General features: G+C 39.5%; 1 protein-coding gene across 2 annotated transcripts in view; it reads right to left on the reverse strand.

Moving 5' to 3' along the window:
* Nucleotides 1–546: 546 nt before the first annotated feature.
* epha7 (eph receptor A7) overlaps nucleotides 547–21378 on the reverse strand; it is a 68739-nt gene continuing 47907 nt past the window's right edge. Inside the window, exons 6-17 of one of the 2 annotated variants that reach the window (XM_084431378.1) lie at nucleotides 15558–15682; nucleotides 13339–13513; nucleotides 12328–12436; nucleotides 11580–11635; nucleotides 7976–8089; nucleotides 7338–7523; nucleotides 6444–6505; nucleotides 6030–6239; nucleotides 5653–5802; nucleotides 2303–2496; nucleotides 1079–1234; nucleotides 547–803 (exon numbers count right to left, since the gene is read on the reverse strand). In XM_084431378.1, the coding sequence (XP_084287504.1) occupies nucleotides 689–803; nucleotides 1079–1234; nucleotides 2303–2496; nucleotides 5653–5802; nucleotides 6030–6239; nucleotides 6444–6505; nucleotides 7338–7523; nucleotides 7976–8089; nucleotides 11580–11635; nucleotides 12328–12436; nucleotides 13339–13513; nucleotides 15558–15682 (1652 nt within the window). In that variant the 3' untranslated portion in view covers nucleotides 547–688. Of the gene's footprint in view, nucleotides 804–1078; nucleotides 1235–2302; nucleotides 2497–5652; nucleotides 5803–6029; nucleotides 6240–6443; nucleotides 6506–7337; nucleotides 7524–7975; nucleotides 8102–11579; nucleotides 11636–12327; nucleotides 12437–13338; nucleotides 13514–15557; nucleotides 15683–21378 lie in introns of both variants that reach the window. The other variant, XM_084431377.1, reaches the window with a different exon arrangement.

Raw genomic sequence — 21378 nt, forward strand, 5'->3', positions numbered from 1 at the left:
AGAAGACAAACCTCCTCTTGTCTACTTTCAGCCTCTGAATCTGTCTCTTTCCCTCCAGATGAGACGTTTTACCCTGTTGTCAGTTCCGTAACACAATCCGAGAAAACAAACAAGCTAACACAAATCAATCGAGTAGAAGAGTAACGTACCACATTGTCTTAGTGTGGATATTACAAACCAAAGAAAAAGAAATCTCTCCAAATTCACTCCTTATGAGCTGGATTTGCTTATTTTTATATTCACCCATGATTTAAAAAAAAAAGAAACCAGTGAAATCTATAGCAACTATGAGCAAATCAACCTTTTGTGACGATAAAGTCCGTACAAAGCATAAAAAGCCTCTCAAACGCTCCAACTCAATGACGTGAGGAGTTCTTTAGAGCATCCAGAGGAGCGTCCATGTAGGATTCTCTCTCTCTCTCTCTCTCTCTCTCTCGCATGTTCGCTTTTTCATTGTCTCTCCGTCTCTTGGTTTCCAGCACCTGCACCAAAATCCTTCGCCAATAACAAAGGAATGATTCTGTTCTGCCAGTTCTGGAAGGTTAATCTCACCGGAAGGGTGTGGAACGTTTTTTTTTTTTTCTTTGTTGTTGATTTATTTTTTCATATTTTTTTGCCGTGTCACACACTTTACGGTGTTTCCTGGAGAGTTCTGGTTCATCCGACCGGGAAGGGCTTTGGACCTCCATCACACTTGAATACCCGTCCCGTGAAGATGCAGCATCTGGGCTCTCATAGTCTGTATACTGCTCATGATCTTCTTCTGATGGCCGACCAAGGAGATTCCCAAACTCATTACATCCCTAAAGCAGAAACACAACGTTCATAAATCACAGCAATGGAGCATGAAGTGCCTGAGAGGTATTTCATTACCAAAGCAAAAGGAAACTGAGAAAAGGCCATATTAACTACAACACGATGAGTCAGAGTATGAGTCAAAGAGGTCTGATTAAAATTCAGTGCAATGTCAGGATCGTATTGTGAATGAGAGCTGAGGGCTGAAATTACTCCTAGAAAGATCATGCATTTCTATAGAGCGTGACAGTGTGTAGGAAAGATCACAGCAAAGCGCTCTTACTCGATAGTCATTCTAGCGACAGATTCGAGCGAGCTGTAGCCGGCAGCTGTGAAGTTGTCCACGTATCTCTCCATCTTGATAGCTTCCAACCACTCACTGACCAATCGGAAAGAGGTGAAATCTGGAGTGTTCTGGTCAAGCAGTGGGCTTATGGGTCTGAGGAAAAGGAAGAGATATATATTAGTGTTATAATGGCACAGTAACATTATTTCTTAGTACTGGTATATTCTACTGAAGAGAGATGGGGGGGTAAAATGGATTTGTAAAATGGATAACTATATTGTATGGCGGAATGCCATAGCAAGTGCTTGGAAGCACTTCGACTTCGGCGCAGTAATATCTTCACTCGTGAAAAATCCTCTCACCGGCCCCTGCTCCCTCTAGTGAAGATATTACTGCGCCGAAGTCGAAGTGCTTCCACGCACTTGCTATGGTATTCCACCATACAATATAGTTATCCATTTTACACGCTTAGAAAAGCGCAACGTTTTGTTTTGTGTCACCGTCCTAGGTCGAGTTACACTACGCGAGTAACTGTATTTAAATGGGGAAAACGTGGAGGTGTTTGGTAGCTTCTCTGCTTGGCCCATATTGAATGAACTGGGCTAAGCTAAGTGCTAACAAAGTTTCGCTGCGCGCCAGAGCGATTTAGTGCACGCACTGAGACGAGAGAGGTATGTATCAACTCGTCTTATTTAAGGGAATAACATAGTTTAATATGAAAAAAACGGTGGAGTATCCCTTTAAAGGACGGTTACGTGGGTATCTTCCCAAAGTTTTAAAGGTCATATCTTCAATGTGAGATGCAGATCCTGTTGTGATTGTAAACACACTTCCTCTGACTAATACCACACTGGAGGCTGGAGTTCCCACACGGCTTTAAAGTTTCAAACACTCATTATGACAATTGATTTAAAGTCCTTGTTATCGAACATAAAAGCATGGAGGCTGTTTTGCTTTATTGATTCCCCAGGATTTATCTTTCATCAGTAAGCACTAGCGGATAAATCAAATGCTGGACAGATGGAATTGTTCGCAAATTTACTTGCGAACCTATAAAAGGGCTGAAAGACATTGCAGTGAGGTGCAGGAGTATAAAACATAACAACCAACTTCCACGCATCGTAAAAACAAAGCTGGTCTGTGAATGGCAACACTTTCTTTGAGCAGAAATAGATAAAGCTGGGCAGTAAAAAAAAAAAAAAATTAAATGGGTGTCCTCACCGCGTACACGTTCCCATCGGCGTTTTTAAGGTGTTAGGGTTGCGGATCATTTTGTCCAAGATGCCGACGATCTGGTCAAATTTGGGTCGGTCTGCTCGGTCTTTCTGCCAGCAGTCCAACATGAGCTGATGGAGGCCAGGAGGGCAGTCCATGGGGGCGGGAAGACGATAACCCTCCTCTATAGCCTTTATGACCTGCAAGATCAAAATGAGAGATGGAAAATTAGAAAAGGTGCAAAAGAAAACCAAGTGGTTGAGAGACAGAGGTCAAAACGAGTAGCTTAGCCATTAGCATCCAGAACAGAAAGTACACAAAGCCCTGCCTGCACCTCCAGCTCTCTATTTGTATCCCTCTTTCCACTTGCTCATCCTTTAATCAGGACTCTGTAAACAGCCGCTTTGCTGGATAAATCTGTTGTGGTTTACCTCCAGCATTACAAACTACAACAGAAGAAAAGCAGGCTAACCAGATGTGATTATTCTCTCACTGGTTTTTGGAGGGTGCCTGAGCGCAAGGAAAGAGTACCACATGAACTGGATGTGAATGAAGCAAGCGCACTGAAAGCTGTTTGTTCAACAGCTGCTTGTGACAGTCATACTATCATACTATCACAAGGTTACAGTTTAAACCAAGGATGAACACGCTGTTGCCTGGGTGTCTGTGCACGTCATGGTTTATGAATTGAACGGGTCCATAGAGCAATAAAATCACCTGTTGTCCTACTTACTCGGCATGCTAAGAAATTATAACAATAAGAAATGTTTCTTGAGCACCAAATCAGCATCTTAGAATGATTTCAGACAGATCAAGTGATGCTGAAGACTGGATTAATGGCTGCTGAAAGTTTAACTTTGCCATCACAGGAATAAATGGCATTTTAAAACATATTATTACAATTTAAAATAACTCTTCTTATATTTGAATATATTACAATATTACTGTTTTTACTTTTTGCTGTAAATGAGGCTTCTTTCAAAAACATTTAAATAATTGTGCCAACCCTACACTTTTGAACATTAGTGTGTCTGTGTCTGTATGTATTTGTCAGTAAAAAAAATGTGGAAATACGATTATCGTACAAAACATGGGCTCACAACTAGCACCTAAATTGATAGAATTATTTAAATCTGAGTCGACTAAACTAAACATAGATTTGGCTTGTCCAGAACCATGTTTTCCCCCCTCGTCTACTCCCAAGGAATAGTAAAAGCAGACTGTATATTTTCCCCAAATCCTCATCTGCTATTCTCGTCGTGTCTCTCTAAACCAGGTTTGAGCTACGGAAAGAAAAGTGTCAAAACAGAAAGAGTTGAAGAAATGTAAATATTCCCTTCTTTTTTTAGCAGCCCTCAAGGAGTTGTTCGCCTCCTTCTCAAAAGGGTATAAAAACATCTGACGTTGAGACCTGACAAGTATCAAGACTCCACTGAGGCGAATGTTCGAACGCAAAAAATAATAACATTAAAGACTGATACTAGCTATTCACTTCCATGGAGAGCTAACGTTTGCTAGGGAGCAGAGAATTATAAGTCATCATTAGTTTCACTGATAAGGGTTGTTTACCTTCTCTCAAGCTTGTGTAATTTTGACAAAGAGTCTGCCTAACAGAGCATTGTACACAAGACAAGTGCCTACATACAGTGGCGGATTAACAACACTTTCCCTCATACATATCATTAGCCGTGACCATATCTGAATTTCCATCCGGTTCAACTTGAAAACCCTGCACGCATGTGATCAGAATGATGAACGGCACTTTGCTGTCCCAATTTCTTTGAGACAAAAGCTCAGCGCGCAGATCGTTCCGAAGGTTTTGCATGGCTAAGCAGATATCTTTGAATTGATTGAACTCTGCTAATGATGAATTTGGCACGCATTATCATTTCTCATTATAAAGGTTGAAAGTGTAGCAGAATACAAAAAGGAATTCTACAAGCAAAACACTCCATTCCTTTCCGCAGATCCATTAAACCTTTTTATCCTCAAAATGTATCATTAAAACAAGGTCACTCCTGACACCTGTGTTGATATCCAGCTAGAAAATTCAAAGTGTCAGGTGTGCTTAACTGTCCTGATGCTTGAATACCTACAGATTATGCTCACGTTGTAACTAAGGACTTTTAATGCAAGCCGTGGTTTTACAAGACTATAAAATAAGCTGAACTAACAAGAGACTTCTATTTTCTGCTAAAAGTGCCTTGATAAAGTACAAAGGACATTGAAAAACTTTTAGTTTTCCAACAGCATGAAAGATGCTTGAAGGTTATCAAATATGTATAATGTTGGCATTTATCATCATTTTCTCACCAGTGTGACAACACCTTTAATACCGGTATCAACGGTATCACTGAGGTGTGGGGCAGTTTTCCCTCTTTTCCACCTCACTTTTAAATCGCTTATGAATGCCCGTGCGGCAGTGTGCCATTTTACTTTCGCCTTCGAATTAGCGCCAATTCGGAGGCAGCATTTGCTTGAATGGTGGGTTCATTATTTGTCTTAATGAAAAACACAACAACTACAAAATGACAACTAACCCTATGCAGGGTCCCTATTAGCATTGGGTTTAAATCCAAAATATAGCCAAATAGGACCTTTTACCTTTTGCTTTGAAACCAAATCTTCCACCATCGCCTTGTCAGTCAGCTCGCCTCACTCTCTTCACGTGATAAATTAATTCTGACTCCTGCTGCTGATCTGTGCTGTGACTCTCATTTGGCTCATTTTAACTGTAGTGTCTATTCTCTAACTGAACTAAAAGACTTTTATTAATATAAAAAATCAAAACGACGGTGGGGTACGGTGCCGCGGTGGGCAAGTGAGGTAACCGGAGTGTGGTTGAACACTGTGTAACACTGGTAAAACTGACTCTTGCAGCAAGCCTAGCGGCATTAATGAATACAAATTATTGTAGAAGGAATTTAAATCATGATGATCACAGAACCTACATATGCCTTCAGTGCAGTGGTGACTGGTGAATTGATATTGTGATGATGACTGGCTGATTGACTGATGATATGTTCAACTTGATTTGAATGAATAAAACAAAAAAAGTTTACTGATTGCTAAACTGCATGAATAAGTAAACTTTTGTACACTATATAATACAGTTTATTACTGTAGTATATTGTTATATAAAATATAATACAAGTTGTAAGTAATTGTAGAAATTTCATATAATACTATAATATAATTTGTACTTTTATCATTTTTTTTTTTTAATACTTTTATGTGTAATAATTGTATAAGTATTTTTTATTATATTATATTATAGTATACTGTATTACGTTACATTATATTCCCATTTCCAGAACCATTTGGTTAAATGTGTCTGTACAAAAACAGTAACTTACATCTTGATTGGACATGTCCCAGTAAGGTCGTTCACCGTAGGACATGACCTCCCACATGACAATCCCGTAGCTCCACACATCACTAGCTGATGTGAATTTACGGTACTGGATGGCTTCCATTGCTGTCCACCGAACTGGGATCTTGCCACCCTGTTTAGTAATGTGTAGATTTAAAAACATTGAAAATCACATTCAGTACACTCTGCATCAACCAGAGAAGAGTTAGAAAATATTGTATTGATGTTCTGTAAGATTCTACCATCACAATGCACCACAAACAGTATCTATATTTGTACAGCACGGATTGATTTGTTTATTCTGAGAGCGCCATGGGCTTCCAAGGCAGGTACAATGAGACAGCAGCTTAATTGACTCACCGTTGTTGTGTAGACAGCTTCGGGATCGTCGTCAATCACTCTGGACAGGCCAAAGTCGGACACTTTACATACTAGATTGCTGTTGACAAGAATGTTTCGCGCCGCCAGATCGCGATGGACGTAGCCCATGTCTGAGAGGTATCTCATCCCGGCTGCGATGCCACGCAGCATTCCCACCAACTGAATCACAGTGAACTGCCCATCATGTTTCTGTGCAAACACAAACAGAGAAACGTTGTCTATCCATCACCACCGCACAACAGACACATGCTCCATCCACCACGTGGGGGGGATGCTGACAGTAACACGGCCCAAGAATGAGCAATGGAATGGTAAATCGCAGTGGGTGTAATGAACAGAACAGAAAAGATATTGTATTCACTGACCAGATTGTCTAGGGTGGTTTATACGTACCCTGAGGAATGCATCTAATGAGCCATTTTCCATGTATTCAATTACTATCATGACTGGTTTTCCTGAAAGAGCAAAGAACAGACTCCATTAAAGTGAAGTGCGGCCAACGCACACTGTACGAAAGCAGTAATGAGAAACAATTTGCAGACAATTCTACAACACTGGATTCACTTTAGACTGACGACAGGGCTTTTCATAAACACTTTTGGAATGTACACCCGCCAAAAATAATAATAAACGACCCTGAGCCACAAATAATTTTATCGAAAATTACAAGATCAAATCATAACAATATGACTTCACAACTGAGCTTACGGTAAGTCATAACTCTTCAGAATTTAGAAGATTAATAGTGCACCATTAAAGTTCAATTTCTGCCAGACTAAGCAATACTTTGTCTTGTTTAAATGTCATGTAACTGCTTTAGTCTAACTGATTTTGCAAAGTCAGACTAACAGACCTACATAATAGGATTGTAGCTTTGCTTCATCGGACTACAATTGGCCTTGTCATTTTGTTTGATGTGTATTTAAGATTTAAAAATATATAAAATGTCAAACATATTGAATAACATGCACTACAGATCAAATTATGATCAAATACTTTGCATGCACTTTAGTATGTTAGTCAGCACATCAAAATAAGAGCTTCTTTAAAAAAAACATTTCAAATCATTACGATTTAATAATCCTGTCATGCTTTAAAGTAAAACTTTTAATTTGACATTACTACAAAGTGCACTTTTTAAAAGTGTATTTAAGGATATTTAGAAACAGTCATGAAAGAGTACTCTCTTTAAGTACACTTCTTTTTTACAAGGTAAGGACGTCTTGCTACAGTAGTTAAGAAGCCACATCCAGTATTCAAAGCATATGCACGTGATGAACTTCCCACCTCTTGTGACGACACCCTCCAGATGGACCACATTCGGGTGATCAAACTGGCCCATTATGCTGGCCTCGCACAGGAAGTCCCGCCTTTGTTTTTCAGTGTAGCCTACTTTCAGCGTTTTTATGGCCACCGACACGTCCCTCTTTCCCGGCAGCTTCAGTCGTCCACTGCACACCTCTCCAAACTCTCCTGTGAAACACGCAACCACCCGCAAGCTGAGTTCGAGAGATCCGGGTCAAGTTTAACACCGTTACCTGTTCCGATGGTGCTTAATACATATCAGTCGTGCAGGCAGCAGGATTCAGCATTATATGATGCTATGCATCGGTACACAGGGGAGTGCAACCAAGAGAGCAGATAATTGGATATGCTATATAGAGGACACGCTTACACACTTATTTGGTTTGTAACTAAAAGGGATGTGGCAGCAATTCATCAATGGCGATGCATTTATGTGCATCCTGGCCTTAAGAGAAGACATATTAATTATAAACCAATCCTACAGCAGCGCTATCAATAACAGGAGGCCAGAGAGATGCTCTGGCCGCGATCGAGAGTGTAAATATTTGGTTGTCATTGTGATAAATGAGAGAGGTGTGTGACTAAAGCGAGGCAGCGGAGAAGACAAGAGAAGAGCTCACCTGCGCCGATAACCCTCTCAATCTTAATGCAAGAGGCATCCAGCTCCTTCGCGAACTGATGGACAGCCCTGTTCGGGTCCTCGTAGGTTTCAGGGTCAATGTATGTTTTGGTGCCTGGAAATTTAACTGTAGAAGGGTAAGAGGATTACTGTTACGATTAAATATGCATGCCGCACACACACAGAGCCCTTGATGGACGGATGCGATTACTGTGGGCTAAACAGCACACTGTGATGGAAGATAGCATGTCAAAAGGTCTCTTTCATCAAATAATAAAACCTATGCTTTTATTTTCCCACACATATTTCAGAAAAAACGCTATTACATTTTCTTGTTAACCTTCTCACAATGGAACCGAAAGGGTATTAGCCATACAGCATGGCAGCAGTATACATAGCTGTCACTCATTGGATAATGGGTTTCATAAAACTGAGCTATTGTTTGAATGCCGAGAAAGAATGTTCCACTGCACTGTGAAACAAACATGAGAGATTTATTATTATTATTATTATTATTAATAAATATTTAAATATATAAAAGACAATATCTAAAAAACATGCAGTATATTAATTATTTGTAATAATATTTATAATAAAACAATATTAGTATTAATTATTTTATTAATACCATGGATGGAATTGATTATTCATTGTAACAATTATTAAAACATTATGATGCTCATAATAATTTGCATTAATCATATTAATAAAGCACTAATTATATTAATAAATTAGAATGCCCAATTGGCAATATTTGACTTTATTTGATCTATACGCAACACTTTTTATTTAAAGGCCAATTAATGTGTTCGCCCAGTCTTACTATCTAATCAAATCCTATAATTACATTGCTACCTGTCAACTTCAACATTAAGCTCCACTTAATGAGATGCAAAAAGTAATAGGCTACATCATGCTGAGATGAAAACGACTAAAATGGACTGTTGCTAACGAGTAATTAAATTACTAATTTGCAACAAAAGCAATGCCGAGGAACAGGGAGAGAGCTTTTTCCTGATATCCCCCAGTTCCTTCAAGGCAGTGTCGGCCTACACGATGACATAAGCAAACGGGCATTGTGCTCCAGTCATATGCAACGGCAGCAGATATTTCCCTTCTTCTTGCCTGCTATAATTGCTTCGTCCATCTAAGTTGTCAGTAAATCTGATAGAACGTGTTTATCACTGCTGCCCGCACAACACGAGCAACAAATTGGGCGTACGAGTACGATGCGCGCCTTATCTGCCTTTTGTCAAACCAGCTAGCATCTTGTGGTTTTGCGTAGCTGAGCAGGTTCTCTTTAAAAGCAGATGTTGTCTGTAGTGTCTGCTGCTGGTTTTGGCAGGGTTGCATGACGGCGAGAATATGGCAAGCTGTAAGCCTCAGCGTGTGGGCAAGAACGCTAGTGAGATTGAGCTGCCCCTGAACAAGCAAGCTGTGCCACCTTGAACCTTTGTTTCCAAATCAGCAGTTTGCCTACAGCACTGATCATTAGCAGAGCAAGTCTAGGGAGGCCGTTGCCAGTGCTATCTCCAGGGGCTTCATTAGGGACTGCTGAGAGAAAACATCTTACTGGCCGAGAGGCCTGGGCGCAGGGGTTCAGAATGCAGAAGTCAAACACCTAGAGGAACATCTTAACGCTAAGAGGTCTGTAAGCTCTCTTTAGATGAAGATCTGGTGATGAGGGCATGTTTCTGTAGGGTTATGGCCTAGTTTTGCACCACAGGCAATGCTAGACATGTAATCTGTGATCATAGAGCATTGACAGTAACTCTATACAGTTATTGGCAGAATTTGCACACACTTGAATTCTGTGGAATAGATTTAAATATGGCAATGTGCACAATATATCTGATCATATCTGGATGTTAAACTGTTTAAACATCTCCAAAGCCCATGATATTTTCTCCCCTTCTGATTAATGGAACTTCTGGACTTGACTACTGCAATAGTGTTTTTCGCTGGGCTACCAAAGAGCTCTTTTAAACATTTACAAAGAGTTCAGAATGCAGCTTCAACACTCAGATCCCTTCCTTGCCTGTATCATTCCGAATTGAATTCAAGATCCTCTCATTAGTTTGTTAAATGTCTTCCTGGTACTGCCTCAATATACCTTTCTAATTGGTTGAATAAAAATACTTCTGTAAGATTGCTCCGAACATCCAATGGTAAGTTGCTGGTTGTACTAAAACACAGCTAAACATTGGTGAGTCAGGCTTTAGCCATTTTGGTCCCAAGCTATGAAACTAACTTCCTGACAGCCTACGAGCAATTGACTCACTATGCCCTTTTTAAAAGTATCTCAAAACACATTTGTCCACTAGGGCCTTTCCTTGATTTTTCTGCAATACTTTTTTGTTGCAGTTTTATTATCTTATTTCTATTATGTGAGTACATGTGTTTTTCTCTTCCGTGAATGCACACATGCATTTATCTTCTGTAAAGCACTTTGTAAACACTGTTTTTAAAAAGTGCTATAAATAAAGCTTTACTTACATTTAGTTGTTTAGATCATCATCTAGCATTAATTTAAAGAGATGGCCACAGATTAGTATTACAAAGTAGTACTACAAAGTAGCATAGATCAGGGTTATTATCACTAAAGGAGTAATTCATCACTGGATAATTGGGCTTACAATAAAACCTCTTCAATAAAAAGTCATTAATCAGTAAATGACTAGAGAAAACAGAGAAAAGGGGCTGCGACGCTCCCGATTGCCAAAAACTTAGCACAAAATGCACTTTTGATTTTGGCACTGATCTCGCTGTCCGTGGGGGCAGATACAAAAATGTGAAAGTTTGATCTGTAGTTGAAACGAAAGCCCTAGAGCTGTCAAAATTTAGCCGTATGACACAAAACGTGTTTTTTTTTGCCATCCAGCAAACTTTATGTTTTTTTCTGACTGGGTGCAGGTAACATGGAGAAAGAGAACAGATTGTTCATTTACACATAATCATTGAAAACTGGTGAACTTATCCTTTAACCAAAACTAATAAAAATAAAATATAAATATTAGATTAAAAAACTTGATAAAAAAAATGCTGCCTTGGCAACTAATTGAAATAAGTTGAAGTTGAAGCACTAAAATTACTAACTGGAAATTAAATAAAAAAACGGAAATTACTCTAAAAAAAAACAAAAATTACAAAAGCACATAATAACATTACAAAAAAAAAATAAAAACTAAAATAAAAACTAAATGTATAAAATACATGAAACTACCATGATTTTTATTTCTCTTTTTGCTAGCTAAAACCATTAAACTAAAATGATCTCTGTATTTGAATATTTAAAGGAAAGGTTCTAGATATTTCATAAAAATATGGAAACATATGAGAGGGTACAGCTGTTATGGTTGACCAGAACATGATCAATGATGTAAAGCATGGTTCAGTCTTGCTCCTCTCCTCCTGCAAAGTTTAGTTCCCATCCTGCTTTAACACACCTGCCTGTAATTTTCAAGCATGAGCCCAAAGACCTTGATTAGCTGGTTCAGGTGTTTGATGAGAGTTGGAACGAAACTCGGCAGGATGGTTCTCCAGGAGCGCGGCTGAGCACCACTGATGAGCATGTGTATAATGAGCTGGTGAAAGCTGCCACTCACATTGAAAGTAGAGCTCCTCGTCCCCTTCCTGATCGGCCTTACTGTAGCCACAGTGTCTATACAGGGGAAAAAAGAAACTAATTAATGGCCTGCAGTCACCAGACATATCATTTCAAACATAACAGGGCTATGGAATGTTAATCGAAATGTTTTCCTGGACACGGAATAGAAATGCCATGTATTCCTGTTCCGTGCTATGAGCTTCGACATAAATTAATTGATTTCGATTTTTTTTGTCTTTCAGAATGATTGGAATTTAAAAAATCTATATACAAATAAATTATCTGCAGTTTTTCTGGAAATTAAATTTCCAATTGATGATTGAGAATAACTCCATAAAGAATTGAATACCAAAGCATTCAGAGCATTCAGTGTCGATGGACATGCAGGAGAGCAATACGTGTTTGTGAAGGGTTGGGAGGACATGGGAATCAGTGACAAACATCATGAGTGAAGTTTTCAGATGGAAAAACACTGGCATTCTTGGTTCAACAATGACAAACAGGTACAAGTTGTGAATCCCATCCTGGGTGTATGCTAACAGCAAGAGCTAGTGAAGGGAAAATGCATCAGAGGTCACATTCCCACAGTGTACAACATGATGGTGGGTGGGTGAGTGTGATCACACGCAAGTGGGCGAGGGTGTGAACTCCACAGCTATGGTGGCCTTTGAGGGACAGAAAGGCAAACTGAGAGAGCGTATGAGACTCACAGTAGCGGAGAGTCAATGGGGGCCGCGAGAGCGTACCTTCTCCCTATGATGAAACCAAACACCATGAAGACCAGGATGATGGTACCGGCTACCGCCACCACCGCAATGATGATGACTGGATTCTGCTCACTCGATATGACTGTAGCTGCAATTAAAACAGAAATGAATAATAAAAGTAATGCTATAAGCTTCGTTTATCAAATATAGGGATTAAAAATAAATCTGTACCATATTGGATTAAATTATTTTTATTGAATTAATTGTTTATGCTCATTTCTCCTATTTTTACACTCAGGTTACATTTTCTGTCATCTAACTCTCACTTAACAACACTGTTAAATGTAATCTTTATCAAATCTCAAAATGAGTATCCATTTTCATACTGTACATTATTATGTTATAATGCCTACATTTACTTGCAGCATTTAAAATGACTGGTTTTAGTGTTTTATTTTAAATTTATTTAAAGAATTTTAATATCAGTGATTTACAGCTTATTGGAATTGGCTAGAATTTTACTATTGGCGCATCGCTAATAAACTATTTGGCAAAAGGAGAAAGCAGGATAGCTTAAAGCAAAGCTCCATTGAAAAATCATGGGACGGTTGTAACCCCCTTTTCATCCTCTCTCTGCTGCAGGGAGGGGCTGGCTCTATTTTAGGGTCTCGCTGAGTGCACGGTTCTACTGTTTCTGAAAGTGGGCTTAATAGTCCCAGATGGTAATACAGTGGCCTGCATTTGAAACAATGACACATTCAGGTTGGATTGTTCACGTTAGGTTTGTTTCTCCGAATCAAAAACACTGCGCTCATTGACAAACTGCAGAGGGAACCGAAACATCTTATCTAAAATACACAATGTCTTAGGAACAGTCTGGGTCAGAGATTTTATCTGGAAGAAGCTGGACCTTGCCTTCGGGTATAATCGGATAGATCATAATTTGCATAAATCTTTAGCCTTGCTAAACTAGAGCTAAACTAGCAGGCCAATTAGCAAAAGTAGATAACAATAGCTTAAGATAACTGTTTCACATCCTGCTTTTCTCACCAGATCCAGTGGATTCTTCCTTGGTGGTGACCTCTAGTCTTGGTCCGAAGGTGCCGTATCCCGCAGCGGTGAATGCTCGAATCTGAAAGACGTATGCTGTGCTTGGCTTCAGATTATTGACTGTGGCTGAAGTGGACTTTGACTTCACGGTGGAGTAAATGCGATCCTTCTGGTCCTTCAGGTTCAAAAGAAGAAAACAAAATAACAATCTTGTCACAGGGTATCAAAAGCACAAAATTGTACAAATTCTTTATAGAGAGGGGGGTTACACTGAAGTGTTTGGCAGCGAATACTGGAGCATTTGGCCCTTTTCACACGTAAAGAGTTCAAGCAGAGGCAATATCACAGTTTTTCATCCGTAACCTAGGTAACCAGAAGCAAGCTGTTTGCGAGGAGCTGGTGCTTCATTTACAATTGGAATGTCAAAGAGAGATTTAGGAAACACAAACACATGCACACCCACACAGAGTGTACTATATCCCAATTTGCATGCTATCTGTCCTATGTAGTAGGCGAGATTAAGATTAGTGTGTCACAGTGTGTTGACAATGGTATGCAAAAGATGTCTGAAGATGTTCTATTTTTAAGTCAAATAAATTTCCACGTTTTTTATTTTGGGGGTTAATATTGCCCACTTGTACAACAAAAAGGAAGCAGTTTGTACTTGTTCTACTACCATAGTAATATTCAAATGTTTGAAATTAATTTCAGCGATATTCTAACATAATATCCATCTACTATTATATGTCCATTTCAACTTCATAATAAATCAGAAAAGGTAATTGCCAGATAACATTAAAAAATAGTAATAAATTTGGAGGTAAATAAAGTTGCAATTGTGGCAATTATGGAAAAAGTCATTGTAAAATTAATTGTGAGATAAATACACAATTACAAGATAAAGTCACATTAATATAAAGTAGCAATAGTGATATGTACATTATGAGAAGTAATTACAATACAAAAGTTGCAATTTTGAGTCGATATAAAGATTTAAAGATATAAACTCAAAATTACGAGGAAAAAAGTTCCTAGTCTTCAAAAGTTTGAGGTCAGCAAGGTTTTTTTTTTTTTAAGAAAGAAAGAAAGAAACAGGTATTTTAAATTGTAATATAATATTACACAATATTATGTTTTTACTGTATTTTTGATCAAATAAATGTAGAATTTGGTGAGTAATATACATGTAGACATGTATAGAGACATACTGTATGTAGACATATATATGTTTTTATAATATATATATATATAAACTATATTTTTATGTTGGAAATGCTCTTCAATGCATGAAACTAATTCAAACTTGCATCACCTGTGTGAATGCCATAGCTGCAACATATGAAAAGCATACTAGTGCTATACATAGTATTTTTCCGCTGATCTTTAAACTCTCTCCTGGACTTCAGCAGACTTAAATGGAATGCCACAGACTGTTAGGAGTGAAGTCAAGCTTGCTTCTAATTTTCAAACAGGACGGACAACAGCCAGGGAGCGCTGCTCAGGAGGCTAGCTCTGCTTTCACATTGCCTAAGAGACCGGAACCCTACAGGCTGAGCACCGAGCGAACGCGCTGGAACTTTCTGCTCATGCTTGACTAGCTTACATATGAGTTTGATGGTAGACACTATGAAGCTGTGCTTTATAATGGATGGGAGGAGGGATTGAGCAGGAGAGTGAGCTGAGGTGAAAGAAATTAAGTGTGGTATGTGTTTGTGTTCATGTTTTTTGGGACTACAGTACTGATTAATGTTTTAGTGGCAGCGTGAGCAAACCTGCAAGGAGCTGTGGGTTGTTTTTCATCGAACAGATGCTCAGGTACAATTCCAGACATCACGAGGTATGTGTGCTGCTCTTGTGTGTGAATTTCTGAAGTGGTCTTAGACGTGCACAAGTGTGGCTGTGGTAAACTGAGACGGTCTTGTGTATGTTTGTGTGGGATTGGTGAAGGACCTCAGTCTAATTAAAATCTTATGAGTGTCTCATTCATTATAGCAATTAGATGGGAAGGATCCACTCAGACCGGAGCATTTGACTACGAGCTATGTGCACAGAGAATGCAAATCATGAAAAAGATGAAAACGTGCAGGATAGGACAGGTTGCATGGGAATTGGGATGCTGACGGACAGGTAGACACTGTCTCTGTCTGTCTGTTATTTTCTGAAACAAATACATATATTCATTAATAGCTTGTGCTCTGGAGCAGGTGGTGTGGACTCACTTTCTCATAGTACTTGATCTCATATTCGGTGATGACGCCATTGGGCTGCTCTGGTTCCTGCCAGGAGAGCTGAACGCTGTGCTGCTGAACTCGCTCCTTTATCACCTCACTCACCTGAGATGGGGCTGAAAGAAAGAAAAAAAGAAGGAAAGATTTATGTTAAAATGGTACAATAAAAAAAATATACATGCCTTATTACAAAATGAACAAAACACAGTAGTTTAATCGTATCTGTAAAACTGAAAGTTGCTTGATTGCCATATCACACAATTGATGTTTGTGTATCTCTGTAAAGCTTTACAATTAATTGCACAATTTTTTATTTTAATGTAACGTACAGAAACAATTCCAAGATATAAAGTACAGACAGATAGACAGACAAAACAAACACATAACTAATAGGGAAAAATATGACTTATCATTTGAGATCTGTTTGCATGAAAGAACATACTGAGCCAACAGCACCTTAATATATTCACATACGCATGAAAAAACTATTCCCTTGCTTTAATGCAAATTCAGTACTTGGTTGGCACATATACACACAGACAGAATCTTGTGTCACTACTGCTGCTCTGATGAATATTCACTTGGTGGCTGCTAAATGTTTACACCTCATAATGGAAATTTCAATTACTGAGCAAACAGCAGAAGACAGCCTTATCCCTGTCAGAGTAAAACTGCAACGTTTGGCTTATGAATGTCAATTAAGTCAAATTAATTCTGCCGACACATGCGGAAGTGCTTTTAAGAGAAATGCACCCAACCCCGTTGGCCGTCTCATTTATTCCCTCCCTTTAGCGCCACTTCCAGATCCGTGTGTGCCTCCAATACTCTTTCTTCGCCAGTGTGCTATAATTGTCTTTAAATTACAAAGTTATTGCACGCTTTGTACGTTGACTTGGTATACTATTTCCAAATGCTGTGTGAATTTAAAACGAGAAGCTTGTGGGTAACCCAGATGAAATTCCTTGTTTTTAATAACCTCAGAAATAAGATCCGTTCGAATCTCAAAAGGTAACCTTCGGATGAGGACATTCTGGAAGAAGTGCATGGAAAAGTAGCGCTCATGCACACAGCATTAATGAGTGTCCACTCTCAACGGACGTCTGTTAAAGTAAGAAAAGACAGAATTACCTCAAGTAGAGGGGAAGGAAAAAGAGAATTAGGCTTCGAGAGGAATTTAACTGATCTGTGTGTGCAGTGAGACAGAGTGAGAGAAGTAGTGACATCTCCGTATCGGTGCTCGGTGATCCGTTGAGGGCAAGAATCCAGGGTCACGACCTCATTTGACCCGGGATTTTTTTTCTTCTCGCTGATCTCGTGGTAATGAGCGATTCAGGATTAAAACCTCATTACGGGCTATCTGGTACCACGGATGGGAGGGCAGATCTAAAACCGCAGCAGTCAGATTGTGTTTTGACATATGTAGTATAATCCAACTAAAACAATCTAATTTCCCATCCAGATCTGAAGGTTGGCCAGACCAACTCACACAGACAGACACTCACACTACACTGTGCCAGCCTGCATGGTAGTTCGTAAACCAGCCAAATTCCTTGTTCTCCTTAAGAGGCTATTTCGTCTAAACCACACTAGCTTTAATTTAACACCACAACAATCGTACTGATGCATTTAGGGATGTTGTTACATACTCAAGGTGTTTTTAACTCCCTCAGCTGGAAACTGTGCTGATGAAGAGGACTTAAACAAGAATGATTTCCTACTTTTTTTTGGCTTAGTCAAAGCAGTCCGAGCGTCTCAGAATCTGTGTTTGTTTTTCGCCTATGTCCACATTCATTGTATGCAGAGAGTGTCAATTACCCATGAGGAGTGGGGCGATGGCAGGCAGGACACGCCAATTTAAAGAGCACACTTGTACAGCACAGAACCAGTTGTACTGGAGTAATTGGATCTTTTGACTGCTCCTTCTGTAGTGTTTCGTATGAGGTGCTCGACTGTCTTTCGGAGTAATAGCCTCGGTCCTTTTAACCTGATCTGGGAAATAAAAGTTGTTAGCCTACTGTTTCTCTGGAGCTACTTCTCCCACATTAAGTGTTTTCTTTTTATTCTTGTATATGAATTTCCATATCCAGCACACCCTTTGACTTCTGAATCTAGTTACACTATACAAACATGTGTACGCTGCTCTTGGGATTTCTGAGGACAATTTTCCATTGACAGATCAATCTGTTAGAGACTTGTATTTACTTGTAAAAGCACTAAACTTTGGCCCTAAGGCAACAGATGTTTGCTAGTTTTGACAAGCCACTTATCAAGATAGTAATAAAACCAAATAATATGAAGTAAATGTAACCTAAAATGTGTTAAAGTATAAACAGATGTCTTTAGAGAGAGACTTGAACAGAAAAAAGGGGTGAATAAAATTGAAAAAGAGTTTTGAGGCTTTTAGATCAAGTCTGTTAGATTTGAGACCATATACTGTATGTGCTGTATAGAGATGCACTGTGACTGATATAAAAATTCTGGCCAATAATGATAATTATCTGATAATCGCCCTCGTCAAGCCATTTCACTGGGTCTGAGACATCTAGCACTTCCATAAGAACAACCTTACCACTACCTTGACTTAAATGTGGAAAAACCTATTTGATATACCCACAGATATATTTATTTGCTCCACAACTTTCACTACATCATGAAAGCTAAAACACAACTATCTAACTCCTGTTCAAACTTTTAGATATATATATATATTTGACATAATTTAAGGCAGGGCCCAAACTTTCATCATAAACAGCAGCCTTCTGTTCCAGCAATGCAGGACAGGCCGCCATCCCCTCTCCGCTGAGAACCAGCCGAGTAATTGAGAATCGAGCGTGATGACAGCCCTCATATCGACTCGAATCTGCGAGCTGGAAGAGAGACCCTGAGTTCAGTGTTAATATGGAGGAAATGTGTCCCTCACTCCCTCTCCATGGCACTTTCCCCATGGTATGTTTAACCACTGCCCTATAACAACCATTAATGACATGCTTACCTCAGAGCGAGTCAACCCACTCCCACTTTTATCGCACGTAAGGGGCCTAGCGCAGCAGAAAATCGGATAATTGTTCCGTCTGTCCTAAAGAGGCAGTGCGAGGGGGGGACGTTTTGTGTGCAGTGGCTGGGTGACATAAAAGCAGATATTAGTGACCTTCTCAAGCCTCCTAATGCATAAGTTAATTCAAGCAGAAGCAAGCGTCTATCATGCTCTGCATTAGAATACATTAGGGATACATTATGCATGGATGTTTTTATATACTCTCAGATTCTTTCTCTCTCTCCCTCTGTTGGCTGGCTGTGGCGTTCAGTATCTGAAAGTGCAGAAGCACTAGAATGCCATTATTTTACAGAAATCATTTTCTCTTTCTGCTTTGCTTGTGCAGTATTAACTTTGAAGTATTTTAATTATCCAGCCACTTAAGTCAAGACTGACACTCTCACGTCCATGAATTCTTTTCATCCACCTAAAAACTATTGAATAACTCTGAGCGCTTACCAAGAGATGCCAAATGAAATGGCTCCACGAACACATTCTTAAGTGCTGCATTGCAGCTCCTATTTTTTGACAAAGGCCAGGAGACGGAAGAATAGAGGTTTTGCTTTAACCAAGGGCGTAGGAATGATCTGAGAAGCATGTTAAAAAACCTTATCAGCCTGGCTCATGAATATTAATGAGGCGATGTTAATGTCCGCCCAGTAGTTCTAACTGGTTTGCTGAAAAGCAGGTGGGTTTGTTTGATTGACCGCTGATACTATCATCCGGCAGAGGCTTCTTCTTGGTTGTAAGCTGTCGTTTTATGTGGCCAATTAAATGTTTTTCTGTAAAAACACTAAATAAAATTAGGGTTGCAATAGTCAATACAGCTTTAAGTGTGGGGCAGTTTGACACATCACTAAAGAAATCCTGCATACACGGCAGGTGGGGGGTTAGGCGGGTATGTGGGACGTCCTCTCTACAGATTTCTGTCATTTGCTGGATATTTTTTATATTTATGGTCGTCCCTCGGCTGGAGCACAGGACTTTAATAGAGCTGGGCCTCCCACAGACTGCTTTTCCAGAGCCCTATGAAAACATCGAGATCGGCGACAGAGCTCTCGTCGGACAGACACTAACGAGGGCTGGCGCAATCAACATTACTTAGCTTGACATTTTGACTCTAAGCAGGAAAAGAAAAAAGGCCTGCGAAAGAGACGGAGCAGCATAAAAAAAAACCTCAAGGAGAGGCTGCACCGGTGTGTGAGAGTGTGTAAATGAATATGAGAACGGAGAAAGCGTGGGTGTTAGATCTGCCTCATTATTGCCCCTGGCTACCGCAAAATGTGTGTGAGTGTGTGAAGGAGCATGTCCTCTTGTTTCTCCAGTCTGCCACTGTTTCACAAGCCCAGGGAGATGGCGTGTGAGTGTGTGAATACTTATTTAGATTAACCTGCATAATGAGTTGAGACATGAGATTTTGTATGTGTGAATAATGGTGCTTCATGACCCAAAAATGATGGACCGCAAAGGAAAAAAAACTATGCTCAATGTAAATAATAAAATGCTACAAATAAATGTATAAATTAAATAGGATCAACAACTTTTTAAAATGTTTCCCATTCAGAATATTGTTGGGCCTATGCATTTTATAGTCATAATCAAATCAAGTTTATTTATTTAGCACATTTTAAAGTCACAGAAGTTGACCCAAAGTGCAGCACAATTTAAAATAAATAAATGGAGCAAAAATATTACATGTTTACTCATGTCATAAAAATATGAAATTATATTATATTATAATAAATCATAACAAATAATTAATTATAATACTTATTTGATTTTTGTTTACTTTTGTAAAGTCCAATGTAAATGTACATCATCATTCGCTCGTGGCTGTGTATGCTTGGACCGGCCTCACGCCGAAGGTTATTCACTCAGGCAGTGGATAGTGCACATAGTTGAGTGCAAACATTAGAAAGACTGAGTGGGAAAAAAGAAAGAGAGGACAAAACCCAGAGAAATAAAGAGACAGAAGCCAGAAAGGGAGAGAAAGCAAGGAGAGGAGAATTCACTCCGTCAGTAGAGGCTCAGTGATTCAGAAAATAAAGTAGGTAGAAGATGATGGCCCCCCGTTTTGATGAATGTTGAGGGAACCGGCAGAATTGCAGTGACAAGGTTTTCTCTTTTGCTGTCTTGTGCTGTCTCTCCCTTTCTCGCTTGCTGTCTGTCCCTTGACCCCCAGCCCCGGCGTCCTCCCGCTGCACACTACCAAACAGAAATGTGCTTTCCCAACCACCGTTACCAAGAGCTTTGTCACTTTCAGTTAGAGCGGGGCCAGGGGGACGCTCCGATTTGGTGCTGCACACAGGAACCGCTCAAGCTGCTAAGTAACGCTTTCATTTCTCTCAGGGATCAAAGCCCGAGCTTTTCGGCAAACCGTGAGATGCTTTAGAAGTGAAAAGGCCATTGAAACTCACACTTGCAGCTGAATCTGAAAGTAAAACGTACAGTTCTGGGTCTTGTCACGTCTAGTTTGCTTGGTTTCTTTAAATGATGTAAATGTAAGTAAGCGAAACGAAACATATCACAACCTGTAATATTTTGCCTTAATATTTGAGAAGCTAAAAGCTTTTTTCCACGTCTCCATCCTCACTATCAGTCTTTCTTGAATAGTAATGGTAAGAATTCCATATGAGAGTTCTTGATGACACACCCTGTGCTTTAGAGGGGTGCTATTACGATAGCTGTCTCTCACAATTCGGAACCATCCTATTAGGCTGTAGAGAGAAGTGGAATCCAATTCAAAAGCAGATCCAGGCAGCAAAGGCTGTTCATTCC

Source organism: Rutilus rutilus (genome assembly GCF_951802725.1).
Source record: "Rutilus rutilus genome assembly, chromosome: 15".
NCBI lineage: Eukaryota > Metazoa > Chordata > Actinopteri > Cypriniformes > Leuciscidae > Rutilus > Rutilus rutilus.